We start from the raw sequence: 17,123 nt of genomic DNA, 5'->3' as shown, positions 1-17,123 counted from the left end.
CGTCTGGTGTGCTAGCTAGCTAATCCACACTATTCCATCGACACGACTCTCTAAGACTGCCATGCTTCTACAAACATCAATGGCTCTGCTTCCCTTTCATTGAGTGGAACAAACACTGTTGTAGTCACTCATCCTCTATTATACTGGGTTCTAACTGCAGCTGGAAAAGAGACTGCGTTCATTCACTTGAGATCCAAGAAAATAATGCTTATGAGATCAAACAAAAAAATTTGTTTTGGGGGGGAAGAAACTGGGTAGATTCTGTCAAAAGAATTTAACAATTCCTATGTGTGTTCATTAACCAATTCAATTAAAATCACTCTGTCTGTTTCTAAGAATTTGTAAGATCCTAATTTGCATAAAATAGACAGAGACCAGTCTACCAAAATTAGCCAATAGCATGTATTCTTGAGAGCGCTGCTCATAGAACCATGTACAACAGCTTATATATCACATATGACGTAATAGGTTTTAAAATGTCTCTCCTCCTCTCGACCAGGACAAAGCAGGTTCAAAAGTTCATTCCAACTCACTAGCGCACATACCTGACACACTATACCTGGATTAACTCCTGAAGTCTCACCATAGTCTATTACCACCTAGCAGACAGTTCCAGATAAGGAAAACCTGAAGGGGCTCTCGCTGTCTTATTTTATCGCCACAGAGTTATAGCTGAGTCGGTTCAAACATAGGTTAATGATTCTCTTTGCTTACTTTAGACACACACATACATTCCTTCTTCCACAATGGTTATCATTTCCAATTACCCCTTATCCATGCTACATAACCTCTAATCCCTAATGGTTAAGTTTCTGAGTAGAATTATTTAATCATTCATGTTAAACCTTGATAAAATCTCTTAACAGATTCAAATTCAATTAAATTACTGTGACATTGGGCAAAAACACATCTCATAAAAATCCATGATGTAGCACCCTTAAAGCACACAAAAAGACTGATATATCCACACTAACAGTGCACTGAAGCACAAAACTGAATGAACAAAACATTAGGTTTTTTTCATGACATAGACTGACCAGATGAATCCAGGTGAAAGCTATGATCCCCTATTAAATCCACTTCAATCAGTGTAGATGAAGGGGAAGAGACAGGTTGAAGAAGGATTTTTAAGCCTTGAGACAATTGAGACATGGACTGTGTATGTGTGCCATTCAGTGGGTGAATGGGCAAGACAAAATATTTAAGTGCCTTTGAACGGGGTATGGTAGTAGGTGCCAGGTGCACTGGGTTGAGTGTGTCAAGAACTGCAACGCAGCTGTTTAAAAAAAAACGCTCAACAGTTTCCCATGTGTATTATCAAGAATGGTCCACCACCCAAAGGACATCCAGTCAACTTGATACAACTGTGGGAAGCATTGGAGTCAACACAGGCCAGCATACCTGTGGAACGCTTTCGACACCTTGTAGAGTCCATGCCCAAATGAATTGAGGCGGTTCTAAGGGCAAAAGGGGGTGCAACTCATATTAGGAAGGTGTTCCTTATGTTTTGTACACTCAAGTGTTGTAAACATGTATTCTGTGATATTCTAGTATGGTCGTTGAAACGTAGCCTTAGCTTTGGGAACATACTTATTTGGCTTAGCTTAGCACGCTAAAAGTAGTTGCTTAGCTTAGCATGCTACGTTATGTCGGTTAGCTTAGCGGGATAAAGACTATTGTTTAGCTTACAGTGCTAAAGACTGTAGCATGCTAATGGTTGTTGTTTTGTATCTCCTTTCCACCTCTAGCCTATCCCCGGCCTCCCATTAGAACCTACTCTTCCCCGTTGGAGACCAGCTCCACCACGCACAGCCAGCAGCTATGGCTGAAGACTTGGACATGCGCAACGAGCTGTCGGATATGCAGCAACGCGCCGACCAGCTTGGAGATGAGGTGAGCAGCACAGCCCCAACCCATGCTACTGTATACCACATTTCCAACAGATTTTTAGACACCTGAGAGACACTCAAGCCTACACAGAAAATCATCCAAATGTAGGCATATGCAACTACACTTCAAAACCATCTGTATGCTTTAGCTATAGAATTAAAACATCTGTATGTTTTAGCTGTAGAATTGAGGAAATGTGAATTTCTCACTCTCCTCTTGACATAAAATCAACTTAAACAGATCCAGTCAAATCCTTCTTGGTTTTTTTTACGAATACATTTGACAGTATCACACATCGTATCACAATCTAGCCCCACTAGATGACTTCCTCCTGTCAGCAGCAGCCAGCTCCTGTAGAGGACAAGCAGGGCAGATGCACAGGGAGGGTACTGTAACATGCTGATGGCCCCAGCCTCGGGCTTACAACTCCTGGCTCCGACTGTGCAATACCAGGGTCTGTGTGTCAGGTGGAGGGAGAGTCCACCTGGTTCCGTTCTTACATAATAGTGGTGTGTGTGTGTGTGTGTGTGTGTGCGTGCGTGTGGATAAGTGTTAGTTTATGTGTGTGCCAGACCTAGGATAATTATAGTTGTAACTATGATTTGTTAATTATTTTGAAGCTGTAAAAGTGGTCTACTCCAATGTTGAATTGATTCCATGTCCCTCATGTAATTAATTCTAGGCTATAGGCTATATTATTATTCATTTCTAAGAGCCCTCCAAACCATGTGCTTATGATCATATATTTAGACTAATTCAACTAACTGTTGTAGTTTTAGGCTCTTCATCAAGTATTTGGCATCCATCAAATAAATATATATATATATTATTTTATAACTTGCATATATTCAATTACCTTCAAATATTTGGTTTTCTGAGAAGTATTCAAAATAGTTTGTTTGCTAGCTGGCCATCAATTGTAGAGGTTGAGAAGGGTTCTGGGATCCTAAGCTATCAAAGCAGACTTTATGCAGTTATTTAAAAACAGGGTTTATATCGCTTTGAATGATACAAAAAATTAGAAGCACTGTTTTTTTAAAAATCTTATTTGAATTCAAATACATTTACAGTACAAGTTCTTTAATACTTCCACATCTTGAAATGTATTGATTCCACAGTATAGTTGTGATGGTTTCTGTGCCTCTAAAGAAAACATATATTATAACTGACTGACTCCCTTTTGCGGGTAGTTACATCAGAGTTCTATTTTCAACCATTCAACCTACTGATGCACATTATATTGACATTTTCTTATCAATGGAATATGTATGAAATGACAAATAATTCATTAGCTTTCCAAATGATCATCATGTTGATTGTATTGGTTATCGATTCCAGTGTCTACGTCCCAATTCCAGGCAATTCCATTTCACAAACACAGGGAGTGATGTCTATGGAGCTTCGTCAACCTACATCTCTGTCTCCACTCATATCTGTCATGTCTTCTCATGCTTTCCAATTCTAACTTTCTTCTCCTTTCTGTCCACAGTCGCTGGAGAGCACTCGTCGTATGCTACAGCTGGTGGAAGAGGTTAGAGAAAGACACCATTCATACTTACAGTGTTCACAACGCCAAGCCAGAATACAATGCAAGCTGTGTCACAGCCCTTAGTGTACTGTACAGTATCTGCCTCAGAACAGTGCGTGGTATTGACATGAGTAAGATACCAGCACCTCTCTGTCAATACTGGAGGAAGAGAGGGGGAGAAAGATACCAGCACCTCCCTGTCAATACTGGAGGAAGAGAGGGAGAGAAAGATACCAGCACCTCCCTGTCAATACTGGAGGAAGAGAGGGAGAGAAAGATACCAGCACCTCCCTGTCAATACTGGAGGGAGAGAGGGAGAGAAAGATACCAGCACCTTCTTGTCAATACTGGAGGAAGAGAGGGAGAGAAAGATACCAGCACCTCCCTGTCAATACTGGAGGAAAAGAGGGAGAGAAAGATACCAGCACCTCCCTGTCAATACTGGAGGAAAAGAGGGAGAGAAAGATACCAGCACCTCCCTGTCAATACTGGAGGAAGAGAGGGAGAGAAAGATACCAGCACCTCCCTGTCAATACTGGAGGAAGACAGGGAGACAAAGATACCAGCACCTCACTGTCAATACTGGAGGAAGAGAGGGAGAGAAAGATACCAGCACCTCCCTGTCAATACTAGAGGAAGAGAGGGAGAGAAAGATACCAGCACCTCCCTGTCAATACTGGAGGAAGACAGGGAGAGAAAGTTACCAGCACCTCCCTGTCAATACTGGAGGAAGACAGGGAGAGAAAGATACCAGCACCTCCCTGTCAATACTGGAGGGAAAGAGGGAGAGAAAGATACCAGCACCTCGGACGTGACAAACAGACGAGCGTCTGTGAAGATAGAGGGAGGGGCTGTCTGGCGAAAGGGAAGACTTAAGAGGAGAAAAAGAAGGAGAGCGGAGAGAGGGAGCTATAAAGGATGAGAGAGAGAGGAATAGAGGGACACATTAGTCAGACTGCTATGATTAATCAGATGATTATGTGTGATAATTGTTCAGCGATAAGAGTGTGTCACCACACTGGTTTAGAGCACAGATTCTGTTTGATTTTAGTTGTTGTCTCTCTCTCTCTCAATCATCATAACAAATAGGTGAGAACATTTTATTTTTCATGCAAACAAACAAGCAACTGCATTTCCAAATACTTAATGACGGAATCAAGGTGTATCCATCTCCATCTATATGGTTTGCATAACGTGGTAGTGTTGAGCAGAGCTGAAGGGATCCGTGCAATGCAGTATGGGGATCGTTTTTGATTAGAACCCCTGGGAGTCATTATTTACTACTTTGGGATTTCTCTGGGAACCCGAATGCTAATTTACAGCATAAATTATAGGGTGGCTGGTAGCCTAGTGGTTAAGCTTGCTGGCCCAATAACCAAAAGGTTGCTGGTTCAAATCCCCTAATTGCTCTGGATAAGAGCATCTACAAAATGACAAAAAAAACCCAACAAATATTTATACAGTGGCTGCGTATTGCTCGCCTCAAACGTTGATACTCTCCTCCTGTACGAATATGCTGATGTTATCAGGCTGTTGCGATTCGGACAGTGTTACCCCTATTGTGAGATTTTTTGTTGTTGAGCAAATTGCAAGACCTTGATCTAACTTTGTCTAAAGCGTGAGGTGTCTCTGACGGTGTCATCCTGTTTTACTATCACGTTGCCTTGCCCTCTAATCTCCATTCTACATGGCTTCTGTATACTCCCTTACTGATCCTACCTCTCTCTTTCTCCTTGTTTCCTTCCTTTTCATTCCTTCCTTCTTCCTCTCACCCCTTCCTTCTTCTCCGCGGTTATTCGGGGAGTAGAGTAAAGATGCTGGTATCAGGACTTTGGTTATGTTGGACGAGCAAGGAGGTAAGTGTTGGATGGGTCTTCTGGGAGGGAAAACCAATAGGACTTTGTGCCCCGCCTTGCATCTGACTTTTTGCTATGAATAACTTAACAGTGCATGCTTTGAAGTGGCTAGCTAGAATGACAGATTCTGCTTCATATTTCAACTTGAGTTATTTTCAAGGGCCTTGTGCATTGAAATAGACAGATATGTGGATGAAGGTACAAAAACACTCAAATAGCAATATTTTAGATACCCATGTAAACGAACAGAGATTTTCTTGACGGTTGAATTGTTTCCTGTGCACTTGCTCGTAATCCATTAAGTGGCCAATCCCCCCCCCCCCCCCCCCCAAAAAAAAGAATATAGACATGATTTACACCTGATAATGACCAATAACAAATGTGATTTAGAGAAAATAATTGCAGGGCCTAAACCCTGGCATTACTACTGGTTTGTTGTGCTTGGAGGGATTGATTAGAGGGCATAATTGTCTTGCCAGAAGGCATTAGCCTCAACCCAGTCTTCTGATTGGCTGGTGAGACTGCAGTAATCAGTTCCTTTTTGGGGAAACCCCACTGACCGAGGACCTTAATGACACTCTCAAAGTCATCTGCTCATTCCTCTATCATCATCCCTCTTATCCACTACTCATCCCTTCCTTCTGCAGTCCATCCGTCCAGCGCTGCCTCCACGAAGCCAATTTAGACTGCTGTCTGGTCGCTGAGGTGGCTGTAAGCCTGTTTAGCTGCTCTCTGACTTCCGCTTATTGACGGTGCCGTAGTGGAGAAGCCTGGACTGATGCCGTACACAAGGCTTGAATCAGTCACAGGATTAAATCAATTAAAAAGGGAATGAAAAATACAGGGTTTGTGAACAAATGTTCTACTAGCAAAGAAATTGATTATGTTGATACTGAGCGGAAGAAAAATACCCGTTCAACATCCCCTTATTTCCATTTGACATTCCTCTTAGTCGCCGCTGTTCAAGTAAAGGTCACATGACTTAGTTGTATAAAAGCATGCCGGGGATTTTTTACAAAGGTGGACATTATCAATTGGCTTAAGCCTTGACTGCATTCCTGACCTACTCTACTCTACTTTCCAACCTCATCTTACTATAACACGTGCTGCACGTAATTCATACGCAACCTCCTAAACCCGAACATCAGAGTTGTCCATCCACCCACCTACCCGGTATCATTAATCCCCTCCCATACATTTTGTTTGCAATTTATAAGTTGAAGAATCCTCATATAAAAGATGGTCCATTTTAATTAATGATACACTTTCTGATGAATTGCCTGTATTGATAACTGAATTGACCCCAACCCTGCACGACATCACACCAATAACATCCATCCAGCTACCATATTCATGCCTTGACCCAATGTCCACACTGCCCACAAACAGCTCATCTCCTAGGGGAATGATACTGTAGTATAGGATCGGTAGGATTTCAGATTTGCCGTGATGCTACAGCCATGGCAAACCGTTGATGATGGTATCTTTAGATTTAAAAAATAATAAATCCCCTCACCAATGAGTAATAAACCACAAATATTTTGTTTTGCGTACTTTTCAACACTAAAAGGCTTCTTTCTGTAAAATGAAAATCTAAAGAATAACTGAGACTGCAACTGACAGTCTCAGTTTTAACTTTATTCAGTACCCAGTACTCTCTGGCGTGAAGATCCATCATCACATATTATACCAGTTTACTGATGCATGCACACAATAGAAACTCATATAGATTATATTATTGTATACAGCTCAATGCTGCTCATGACTCATATCTTTCTGTCAAATAGTCAATAAAATTCATTCCACTGCTGTCATCCCTTTGTCCTGACCAGAACAACTCGATCGTGTTGAAGATGGCATGAACCATATCAACCAAGACATGAAGGAGGCCGAGAAAAGTTTAAAAGATTTAGGGAAATGCTGTGGTCTTATCATATGTCCCTGTAACAAGTAGGTACTGACCCAACGAGCCCAAAGGTTCTTCACTTGTGGTGGCGTCCATTTTTTCCCCCTTTCGTCACAGTGAGTGTCTGAATCTGTTGTCTTCTCTTCTTTGTCTTCTCTCCTCCTTACGTTCTTTCCTTTCCTTTCCTTTTCTTCTCACGTGCTTCGTTCTGTGGGGGATAAATTACTTGTGTTTAATCAGAGCAACTGGAGCGCATCGAAGAGGGAATGGACCAAATCAATAAGGACATGAAGGATGCAGAAAAGAATTTGAACGATCTAGGAAAATTCTGTGGTATTTGCTCCTGCCCATGTAACAAGTAGGTGATGCTTGCCTGCCTGCCTGCCTGCCTGCCTGCCATTAACCAAGGTGGAAGTGACGTCATAGTGGCCAGCAGTGCGTTAGTCTGCTCAAGCTCTAACCAGACTGACTCCTCCCCTCAATCCTCTGATCCTCTCGTAAGACCTCTTGACACACACTCACACATACACATATAGTACCAGTCAAAAGTTTGGACACCTACTCATTCCAGGGTTTTTCTTTATTGTTAATATTTTCGACATTGTAGAATAATAGTGAAGACATCAAAACTATGAAATAACACATGGAATTATGTAGTAACCAAAAAAGTGTTACATTTATTTTATATTTGAGATTTTTCAAAGTAGCCGCCATTTGCCTTAATGACAGCTTTGCACACTCTTGGTATTCTCTCAACCCGCTTCATGAGGTACCTGGAATGCATTTCAATTAACAGGTGTGCCTTGTTAAAAGTTAATTTGTAGAATTTCTTTCCTTCTTAATGCGTTTGAGCCAATCAGTTGAAGATATCCCTATTTGGTAAAAGACCAATTCCATATTTTGGCAAGAGCAGCTCAAATAAGCAAAGAGAAACGACAGTCCATCATTACCTTAACAAATTAAGGTCATTCAATCCGGAAAATTTCAAGAACTTTCAAAGTTTCTTCAAGTGCAGTCGCAAAAACCATCAAGCGATATGATGAAACTGGCTCTCATGAAGACCGCCACAGGAAAGGAAGAACCAGAGTTACCTTTGCTGCAGAGGATACGTTCATTAGAGTTACCAGCCTCAGAAATGGGCAATTAACTGCACCTCAGATTGCAGCCCAAATTAATGCTTTGCAGAGTTCAAGTAACAGACACATCTCAATATCAACTGTTCAGAGGAGACTGCGTGAATCAGGCCTTCGTGGTCAAATTGCTGCAAAGAAACCACTACTAAAGGACACCAATAAGAACAAGAGACTTGTTTGGACCAATAAACATGAGCAATGGACATTAGAATGGTGGAAATCTGTCCTTTGGTCTGATGAGTCCAAATATGAGATTTTTGTGAGACGCAGAGTGAGACGCAGACTACATCTTTGTGAGATGTAGAGTAGGTGAATGGATTATATCCGCACATGTGGTTCCCACCGTGAAGCATGGAGGAGGAGGTGTGATGGTGTGGGGGTGCTTAGCTGGTGACACCGTCTGGGATTTATTTAGAATTTAAGGCACAATTAACCAGCATGGCTAACACAGCATTCTGTAGCGAAACGCCATCCCATCTGGTTTGCGCTTAGTGGGACTATCATTTGATTTTCAACAGGACAATGAACCAACACAACCCCAAAATGTGTAAGGCCTATTTGACCAAGAAGGAGAGTGTAGGAGTGCTGCATCAAATGACCTGGCCTCCACAATCACCTGACCTCAACACAATTGAGATGGTTTGGGATGAGTTGGACCGCAGAGTGGAGGAAAAGCAGCCAACAAGTGCTCAGCATATGTGGGAACTCTTTCAAGACTGTTGGGAAATCATTCCAGGTGACTACCTCATGAAGCTGGTTGAGAGAATGCCAACAGTGTGCAAAGCTGTCATCAAGGCAAAGTATGGCTACTTTGAAGATCTAAAATCAAAAATATATTTTGATTTGTTTAACACTTTTTTTGTTACTACATGATTCCATATGTGTTATTTCATAGTTATGATGTCTTCACTATTATTCTACAATGTAGAAAATAGTACAAATAAAGAAAAACCCTTGAATAAGTAGGTGTGTCCAAACTGGTAATATATGTGCACACACACACGACATGATGTCACACACACGTTCTGCACACACACACACACACACACACACACACACACACACACACACACACACACACACACACACACACACACACACAGTGGTGACTGACAGGAGCCTCAGGTCCTCATGGGTCTCACTCTGGTAATAATCCGGACAGGCCTCTAGACATATCCCAGAATATCTTGTGGAATCCCCAGACTCGGCTCGGGAGCTCCCCACAGGCCCATCTGTCACAGCCAACAATCAACAAAGGTGTGAGAACAGTGTATGGAGGTTTTCAACCCCTTAACAATGCAGTGTTAGCTTATACAGCATGCAGACTATATTGGAGTTCTCCTCAACAGCATAATAGCCAAGCTGAATACTGCCCACAAATGTCCAAACACTTGCTGTCCCTAACTATTAATGCTAGACAGACAGGAGAGACTTTCTATGGCCCCTGAACACACCAACCTACCAAAAGTCTTGACTCCTATCCTCCTATAGATCAGGCCAAAACTTATCAGCAGGGGCTTCTCCAGGCACCTTCCTCCAAGCACCCTTCTCCAAGCACCCTTCTCCAAACACCATATTCTAAGTGCCATTCTCCAAGATCCCTTCTCGTCCAAGCAAACGTATCGTCACGTAACAGCACCATTCTCCTCCCTCCTTTTGCCGGACTATCAAAGCCACTGTAGCCACTATTACTTTCATAGCCACTTACTTTTGTTACTATTACTTTCATAGCCACTATAGTTACTATTACTTGCATAGCCACTATAGTTACTATTACTTGCATAGCCACTATAGTTTTGATCTAAGCCACTATAAGATTCCAGGACTGCTTGTCAGTTTTCTTCATCTGCATGTAAATACCACATGGTCAGACACCCAAATAACCTGAGATCTGCAGAACAGATCAGTAATTGCATGTCATGCAGACAGATCTCTGTCTCTCTCCCTGCAACTGTGAACTCTGCACACCCAATCCACGAATGACTACTGACTGGAATGACTGGAGAGCATGACCATTGAATGCCATGCATGCTGATGATGCAGCTCATATTAATGGTACACATGTTGAAAAAATGATGCTGATGATGTTCATGATGAACTCCTGTTACTTGTCATATAATTGGGTGCTAAATTGGGTCCCATTAATTTGCCACTATTATGGTAGTGACTGTAAAAAATGAGAATAAGGGATAATCAGTAATTGTGATAATAATAAACATAAAATAACATTCATTTTTAATCAAATCAAATGTTATTGGTCACATACTGTACATGTGTTTAGCAGAAGTTATTGTGGGTGTAGCAAAATGATTGTGTTTCTAGCTCCGACAGTGCAGTAATATCTAACAAGTAATATCTAACAACAGTGCAGTAATATCTAACAAGTAATATCTAACAACAGTGCAGTAATATCTAACCAATAATATCTAACAACAGTGTAGTAATATCTAACAACTAATATCTAACAACAGTGCAGTAATATCTAACAACTAATATCTAACAACAGTGCAGTAATATCTAACAACAGTGCAGTAATATCTAACAACAGTGCAGTAATATCTAACAACAGTGCAGTAATATCTAACAACTAATATCTAACAACAGTGCAGTAATATCTAACAACTAATATCTAACAACAGTGCAGTAATATCTAACAACTAATATCTAACAACAGTGCAGTAATATCTAACAACTAATATCTAACAACAGTGCAGTAATATCTAACAACAGTGCAGTAATATCTAACAACAGTGCAGTAATATCTAACAACTAATATCTAACAACAGTGCAGTAATATCTAACAACTAATATCTAACAACAGTGCAGTAATATCTAACAACTAATATCTAACAACAGTGCAGTAATATCTAACAACTAATATCTAACAACAGTGCAGTAATATCTAACAACTAATATCTAACAACAGTGCAGTAATATCTAACAAGTAATATCTAACAACAGTGCAGTAATATCTAACCAGTAATATCTAACAACAGTGTAGTAATATCTAACAACTAATATCTAACAACAGTGCAGTAATATCTAACAACTAATATCTAACAACAGTGCAGTAATATCTAACAACTAATATCTAACAACAGTGCAGTAATATCTAACAACTAATATCTAACAACAGTGCAGTAATATCTAACAACAGTGCAATAATATCTAACGAGTAATGTCTAACAGTTTCACAACATATACCCAATGCACACAAATCTAAGTAAAGGAATGGAATTAAGAATATCTAAATATATTGACGAGCAATGCCAGAGCGGCATAGACTAAGGTAAAGTAGAATAGAATAGAATTATATATACATATAAGATGAATAGTGCAAAATATATAAACATTATTAAAGTGTCTAGTGTTCCATTTATGAAAGTGGACAGTTATTTCAAGTTTATGTACGTATATAGGCAGGAGCCTCTAATGTGCTAGTGATGGCTATTTAACAGTCTGATGGCCTTGAGATAGAAGCTGTTATTCAGTCTCTTGGTCCCAGACGCAAACAGGTTATAATAGGCTACTAAAACCAAATGACTATTCTAAAAACGAGTGGATACCACGCTGCATTGCCTATGCAGTAGCCTACCGCCACTCCCACAGAGCACTGTGGTAGCTGTGTGCCCCCTTCTTCCCATGCAGCCCCAGGGAAGCAGCGCAGATCTAGGTCAGCCAGATCATACATACTGTAGGCAAGATACCCTGTTGACTGAAACCCAGGGCTTTGTTCTAGATATCTAGATCTATACTGGAGACAAGAACTCGATCCACTGGACTATGAGCCTGTGGGTCAAAGGGTTAGTTAACCCTGATGAGGTTTCTCTCTTGTTGTCTGATTGACATCATATCCAAGTACAGTAGGTAGAGCTCTAAGTCCATGGAGGGTATACGGTATGTTACTAAAACAGATTCACTCTGATCAGGGGACTTGGGAGTTTCTCATTTTAAAAAAACAACAACACATTTTTACCTCATAAAACGAGAGAGTGACAGAGAACGTTGCAAACGGCACGTCGAAGGAATTGGATAACCTAACTGTTGCATGTAAAACAAATTGTATTACATAACTGAGTCAATTGAATGTAGGGAGAGAGGAGCGCCGCCAGTGTGCCTGACGGTGTGTGTTTTAACACAGTGGTCTGTGTAATCATCGCCTCAGTCCATTTCTATAAATACTGGCTCAGTGGGAGGGGTCAGAATCAGCCATCTTCTCCATCGTCTGATAAAACAAGAAATATCTACCCTCCTCGAGCTTCGAGGTTACAGAAAGGCTTAATCCAACCAAGCCATTTGGTTACTTAGAGGAAAGACAGGCATGGTTTTAGGGAGAGGAAAGAAAGAGAAGTCAAGATAGACATTATAACTCAGGGTCCTCTTATGCTCCGTGTTGAATGTTATTAAAATTAATAATTGCATACAAAACACAGTATGACATACATTTCACACAGACAGACAGTTTGTGATGGTGGTTCATATCTTGACAACTGCAGTGTACTTATAGACTCATTAAAAAGAGCCTGAAGCATAGACTCGCCCAGGGCCTCCTAAGCCACCATAGAAGCTGCCTGTCATATTAAGATCTACAGCTACATAATTTGTTTTAAATTCATCTTGGTTAACCTGCTAATAATAAACCTTCTACTAATAATATTACATTTAATTTATCAAGGGCATTTCTTGCACTCAAGGCACTGCAGGTACTGCATAAATATTACTTACCCCCTGAAATAGAGGAAGCAAACATTTTAACAAAGACCTCATCATTTGACCAAGAATGCCTTAATAATGCACTGTTCACTGATCGACCTTAAAGGGATACTTCCTGGTTTGATCATCTACTTCCCCAGAGTCATATCCAACTCGTGGACACCATTTGTATGCCTCTGAGTGCAGTTTGAATGAAGTTGCTAATGAACATTAGTGCAAATGCTAACTAGCATTAGCACAATGACTGGAAGTCTATGGTAACTGCTAGCATGCTGGTAGATACCATAGACATCCAGTCATTGCCTACATCCCTTTAAAGTATCCCTTTAAAACGACCTGATATTATTATTTTTTATTTAACTAGGCAGTCAGTTAAGAACAACTACTTATTTACAATGATGGCCTACCAGGGAAAAGTGGGTTAACTGCCTTGTTCAGGAGCAGAACGACAGATTTATACCTTGTCAGCTCAGGGATTCGACCCAGCAACCTTTCAGTTACTGGCGCAACGTTCTAACCACTAGGCCACCTTCCACCCCAAAATAACATATCCTAGATAGATTCACGGCGTGAACAAAATACTTGACATTAAAAAAAGAAGTGTAATCTTGTTATGTCCCTCTGCTTTGTTTTCTTTTCCAGTTCTTCCCCAAACTATGTGGCAGTCCAGTCCTGTTATTCTATGTTGTCTTGTCTGCCAAACCCTTGTCTCTCTGTTCTGTGTCACATATAGCCACCCTATTCCCAAAAGTAGTGGATGTGTGTTGGGAATAGGGTGGCATTTCAGATGCAACCTGGGAGATACCATTGTGAGGGGGGAGAAGGGGTGGGGCATTTCAATGTGAAGGAATGCTTTGGGGAGGGTGGAAAAAAATGAGTTATCCCAACTGTTGTTTACAAAATGCATGTAAATACTTAAGAGGTCAACTTTTTCAGCTGGGAAAAGGTATGTGTCTCAGCATACTGAACTTGCCTGAGTACAGTGTGTTATATACCATTGAGATATGACATCGCATCACACTAACAATGTTAAGACTGGAGAATGAAGGAATGACCAAACCCATGCCTGCTTTCTCTGCTTTGCTTGGTTAGTCTGTTGTCTTTGACTTGCTTCTCATATTTCTATGTGGTGGATTAATTCATGATGATACAACTACACCTGATAGATAAAATATCTAGTAGTGATTAAGCTTCACCCTCCTCTTCCTCGATCCCCCCCCCCCCAGGATGAAGAGTGGCGGCAGCAAGGCTTGGGGGAACAACCAGGATGGGGTGGTGGCCAGCCAGCCTGCCCGTGTGGTGGACGACCGCGAACAGATGGCCATCAGTGGAGGATTCGTTCGCAGGTGAGGGAGGGGGCCGTGGAGGGACCGGGTGGGTTGGTGGTTAATGTAGGGGGCAGGTTAGGGAGGGGTTCGTGGAGGGACCGGGTGGGTTGGTGGTTAATGTAGGGGGCAGGTGAGGGAGGGGTTTGTGGAGGGACCGGGTGGGTTGGTGGTTAATGTAGGGGGCAGGTAAGGGAGGGGGCCGTGGAGGGACTGGGTGGGTTGGTGGTTAATGTAGGGGGCAGGTAAGGGAGGGGTTCGTGGAGGGACCGGGTGGTTAATGTAGGGGGCAGGGATATTCAGTTGTTTTCCGTTTGGGGGAGCTGTATGGAACGGAGAGTTTGATGGGAGGCGAAGGTCCCCAAAGGAGGAGAAATTAAAGGTGAAATATGTATGGCTACCTTTATGAATTATATTATTTCATATGTAGTGTGTGGTCTTGTTCTTCTGTCCTTGTGGGTACCTGAAATCCCCAAAAGTCCCCACAAGGATAGTAAAAGATGGGAAATGTCCTCACGAGGGAGAATCTTCCAAGTCCCAGCGAGGACAAAGGCTATTTTAAGCTTAGGGGTTAGGTTTGTGGTTAGAGTTACAATTAGGGTTAGGCATTAGCGAAAATTGGATTTTGAATGGAAATGAATTTTATGTCTCGAAAAGGATAGAAAAACAAGTGTACGTGTGTGTGTGTGCGAGCGAGCGAGCGTGTATGACTGCGTGTTTGTTTGAATGCATGCAAGCCTAATTCAGTTCCTAAACCACAGGGTAACAGATGATGCCCGGGAAAATGAGATGGATGAGAACCTGGAACAGGTGGGAGGCATCATCGGTAACCTGCGCCACATGGCCCTGGATATGGGCAATGAGATCGACACCCAGAATCGACAGATTGACAGGATCATGGAAAAGGTACTGTCCTTAGTCCTCTATTGGTCCTTTATTTGTCCTGTATCGGCCCTGTGTTGGTCCTCCATTGGTCCTCTATTGGTCCTCTATTTGTCCTCTGTTGGGAAAAGGAAGGGAAATGGGATACCTAGTCAGTTGCACAACTGAATGAATTCAACTGAAATGTGTCTTCCGCATTTAACCCAACTCCTCTGAATCAGAGAAGTACGGGGCCTGTCTTAATCGATGTCCACGTCTGTATTAGTCCTCTATTGGTCTTTTATTGTCTATATGCTATTATTAGGAGTTGTTGTTCAAATATTTGTTGACATCACATGACAACCGAGACTCAATAGCCTCACATCTCAAAGTGCCATTATCTACGTATATTATCTGCAAAATGTTCCAAGAGAAAACAAACAGAACCACAAATAACTCGTGTTTTTTCTCTCTTTCTCTTTCTCTTTCCTTTCCTTTCCTTTCCTTTCCTTTCCTTTCCTTTCCTTTCCTTTCCTGTCCTTTCCTTCTCCAGGCTGATTCTAACAAGACCAGGATTGACGAAGCCAACCAACGGGCCACTAAGATGCTGGGCAGTGGCTAAGCTCCCAGAACATGTTGCTTTTCCCGCAATTGCAATTTATTGTCATGGTATTTACCTTCTAGGTTTGCACATGTGCACATATCACCTCCCCACATTGTAAATGTTGTTCTGTGCATCCTTTGTCTGGCTTTTTCAATGATTGTCCTCGTAAAATGAAATATTTCTTATCCTCTGTATCATTCTTTCCAAAGATTGTATACAGTGCTGACTCGATGGCTCTAGTTCACTTGTGAAGTTTTTATTCTCTTTATCAAATATAGTAAATACAGGTAACTGCCAAAATAAAGGAAACACTTGAGTAGATTAGGGTTCTGGCGGCTCTGTTTTGCTGTGAGTGCATTTTCCTGGCATGATTTAGGTCCATTCAACCTCTTCGAGGGCAAGGTAAACAACAATAAATACACAGCCATTCTGAGAGATCACCTTCAACCTATGCTGAAGCATTTCTATTGTGATAGGAGTGGTCTCTTTCAGGATGACAATGCCCCCATCCACAGGGCACGGGTGGTCACTGAACGTTTTGATGAGCATGAAAATGAAATAAACCATATTCCATGGCCATCTCAGTCACCAGTTCTCAACCCAATTGAACACTGATGGGAGATTCTGGAGTGGCGCCTTGGAACAGCGTTTTCCACCATCGTCAACAAAACAACAAATGATGGAATTTCTTGCGGAAGAATGGTGTCGCATCCCTCCAATAGAGTTCCGGACACTTGTAGAATCTATGCCAAGGCACACTGAAAATGTTCTGGTGGCTTGTGGTGGCCCAATGCCCTACTATGATACTTTATGATGGAATTTCCTTTATTCTGACAGATACCTGTATATACTGTATAAGGATACACTGCCAGATGACAAATATAATAGGAATGCTATACAAGCTGTTTCCCTTGTCAGTATCTCAGTATTGTCTTTGTAAAACTGTATCATTCCATCAGCTACTGTCATGCTCCTTATTTTGATGTTGTCATGACAAATGAAGAAGAGGGAAAAAAATACGATGATTACAAATTATAGTCAATTCAAAAAGCACTTAAGGACAATCACTGTCTTTGGTTCATTACTGTTCAGTGTGCAACTAGATTCGCTGTAATAGACTTTGCAATCCAAGTGATGTTAATTGTGCGTTCTGCATGACAAATGGTCCATTTCTTTTGCCTTATACATAAAAGCGGTCTTGAAAATATATACACTGAGTGTACAAAAACATTAAGGACACCTTCTTAATGTTGAGTTGCACCCCATTTTGCCCAGAGAACGGCCTCCATTCACCAGGGCATGGACTC

General features: G+C 41.5%; 1 protein-coding gene across 2 annotated transcripts in view; it reads left to right on the top strand.

Moving 5' to 3' along the window:
• Positions 1-16,880, top strand: part of LOC110529840 (synaptosomal-associated protein 25-A) — a 33,890-nt gene extending 17,010 nt beyond the window's left edge. Inside the window, exons 2-8 of one of the 2 annotated variants that reach the window (XM_036985371.1) lie at positions 1,749-1,893; positions 3,380-3,421; positions 5,226-5,274; positions 7,107-7,224; positions 14,253-14,372; positions 15,113-15,257; positions 15,766-16,880. In XM_036985371.1, the coding sequence (XP_036841266.1) occupies positions 1,822-1,893; positions 3,380-3,421; positions 5,226-5,274; positions 7,107-7,224; positions 14,253-14,372; positions 15,113-15,257; positions 15,766-15,834 (615 nt within the window). In that variant the 5' untranslated portion in view covers positions 1,749-1,821 and the 3' untranslated portion in view covers positions 15,835-16,880. Of the gene's footprint in view, positions 1-1,748; positions 1,894-3,379; positions 3,422-5,225; positions 5,275-7,106; positions 7,225-7,420; positions 7,539-14,252; positions 14,373-15,112; positions 15,258-15,765 lie in introns of both variants that reach the window. The other variant, XM_036985370.1, reaches the window with a different exon arrangement.
• The last annotated feature ends 243 nt before the right edge of the window (positions 16,881-17,123 follow it).

The sequence above is a fragment of the Oncorhynchus mykiss genome, chromosome 8 (genome assembly GCF_013265735.2).
Source record: "Oncorhynchus mykiss isolate Arlee chromosome 8, USDA_OmykA_1.1, whole genome shotgun sequence".
Lineage (NCBI taxonomy): Eukaryota > Metazoa > Chordata > Actinopteri > Salmoniformes > Salmonidae > Oncorhynchus > Oncorhynchus mykiss.
This window is presented reverse-complemented; position numbering and strand designations above follow the sequence as displayed.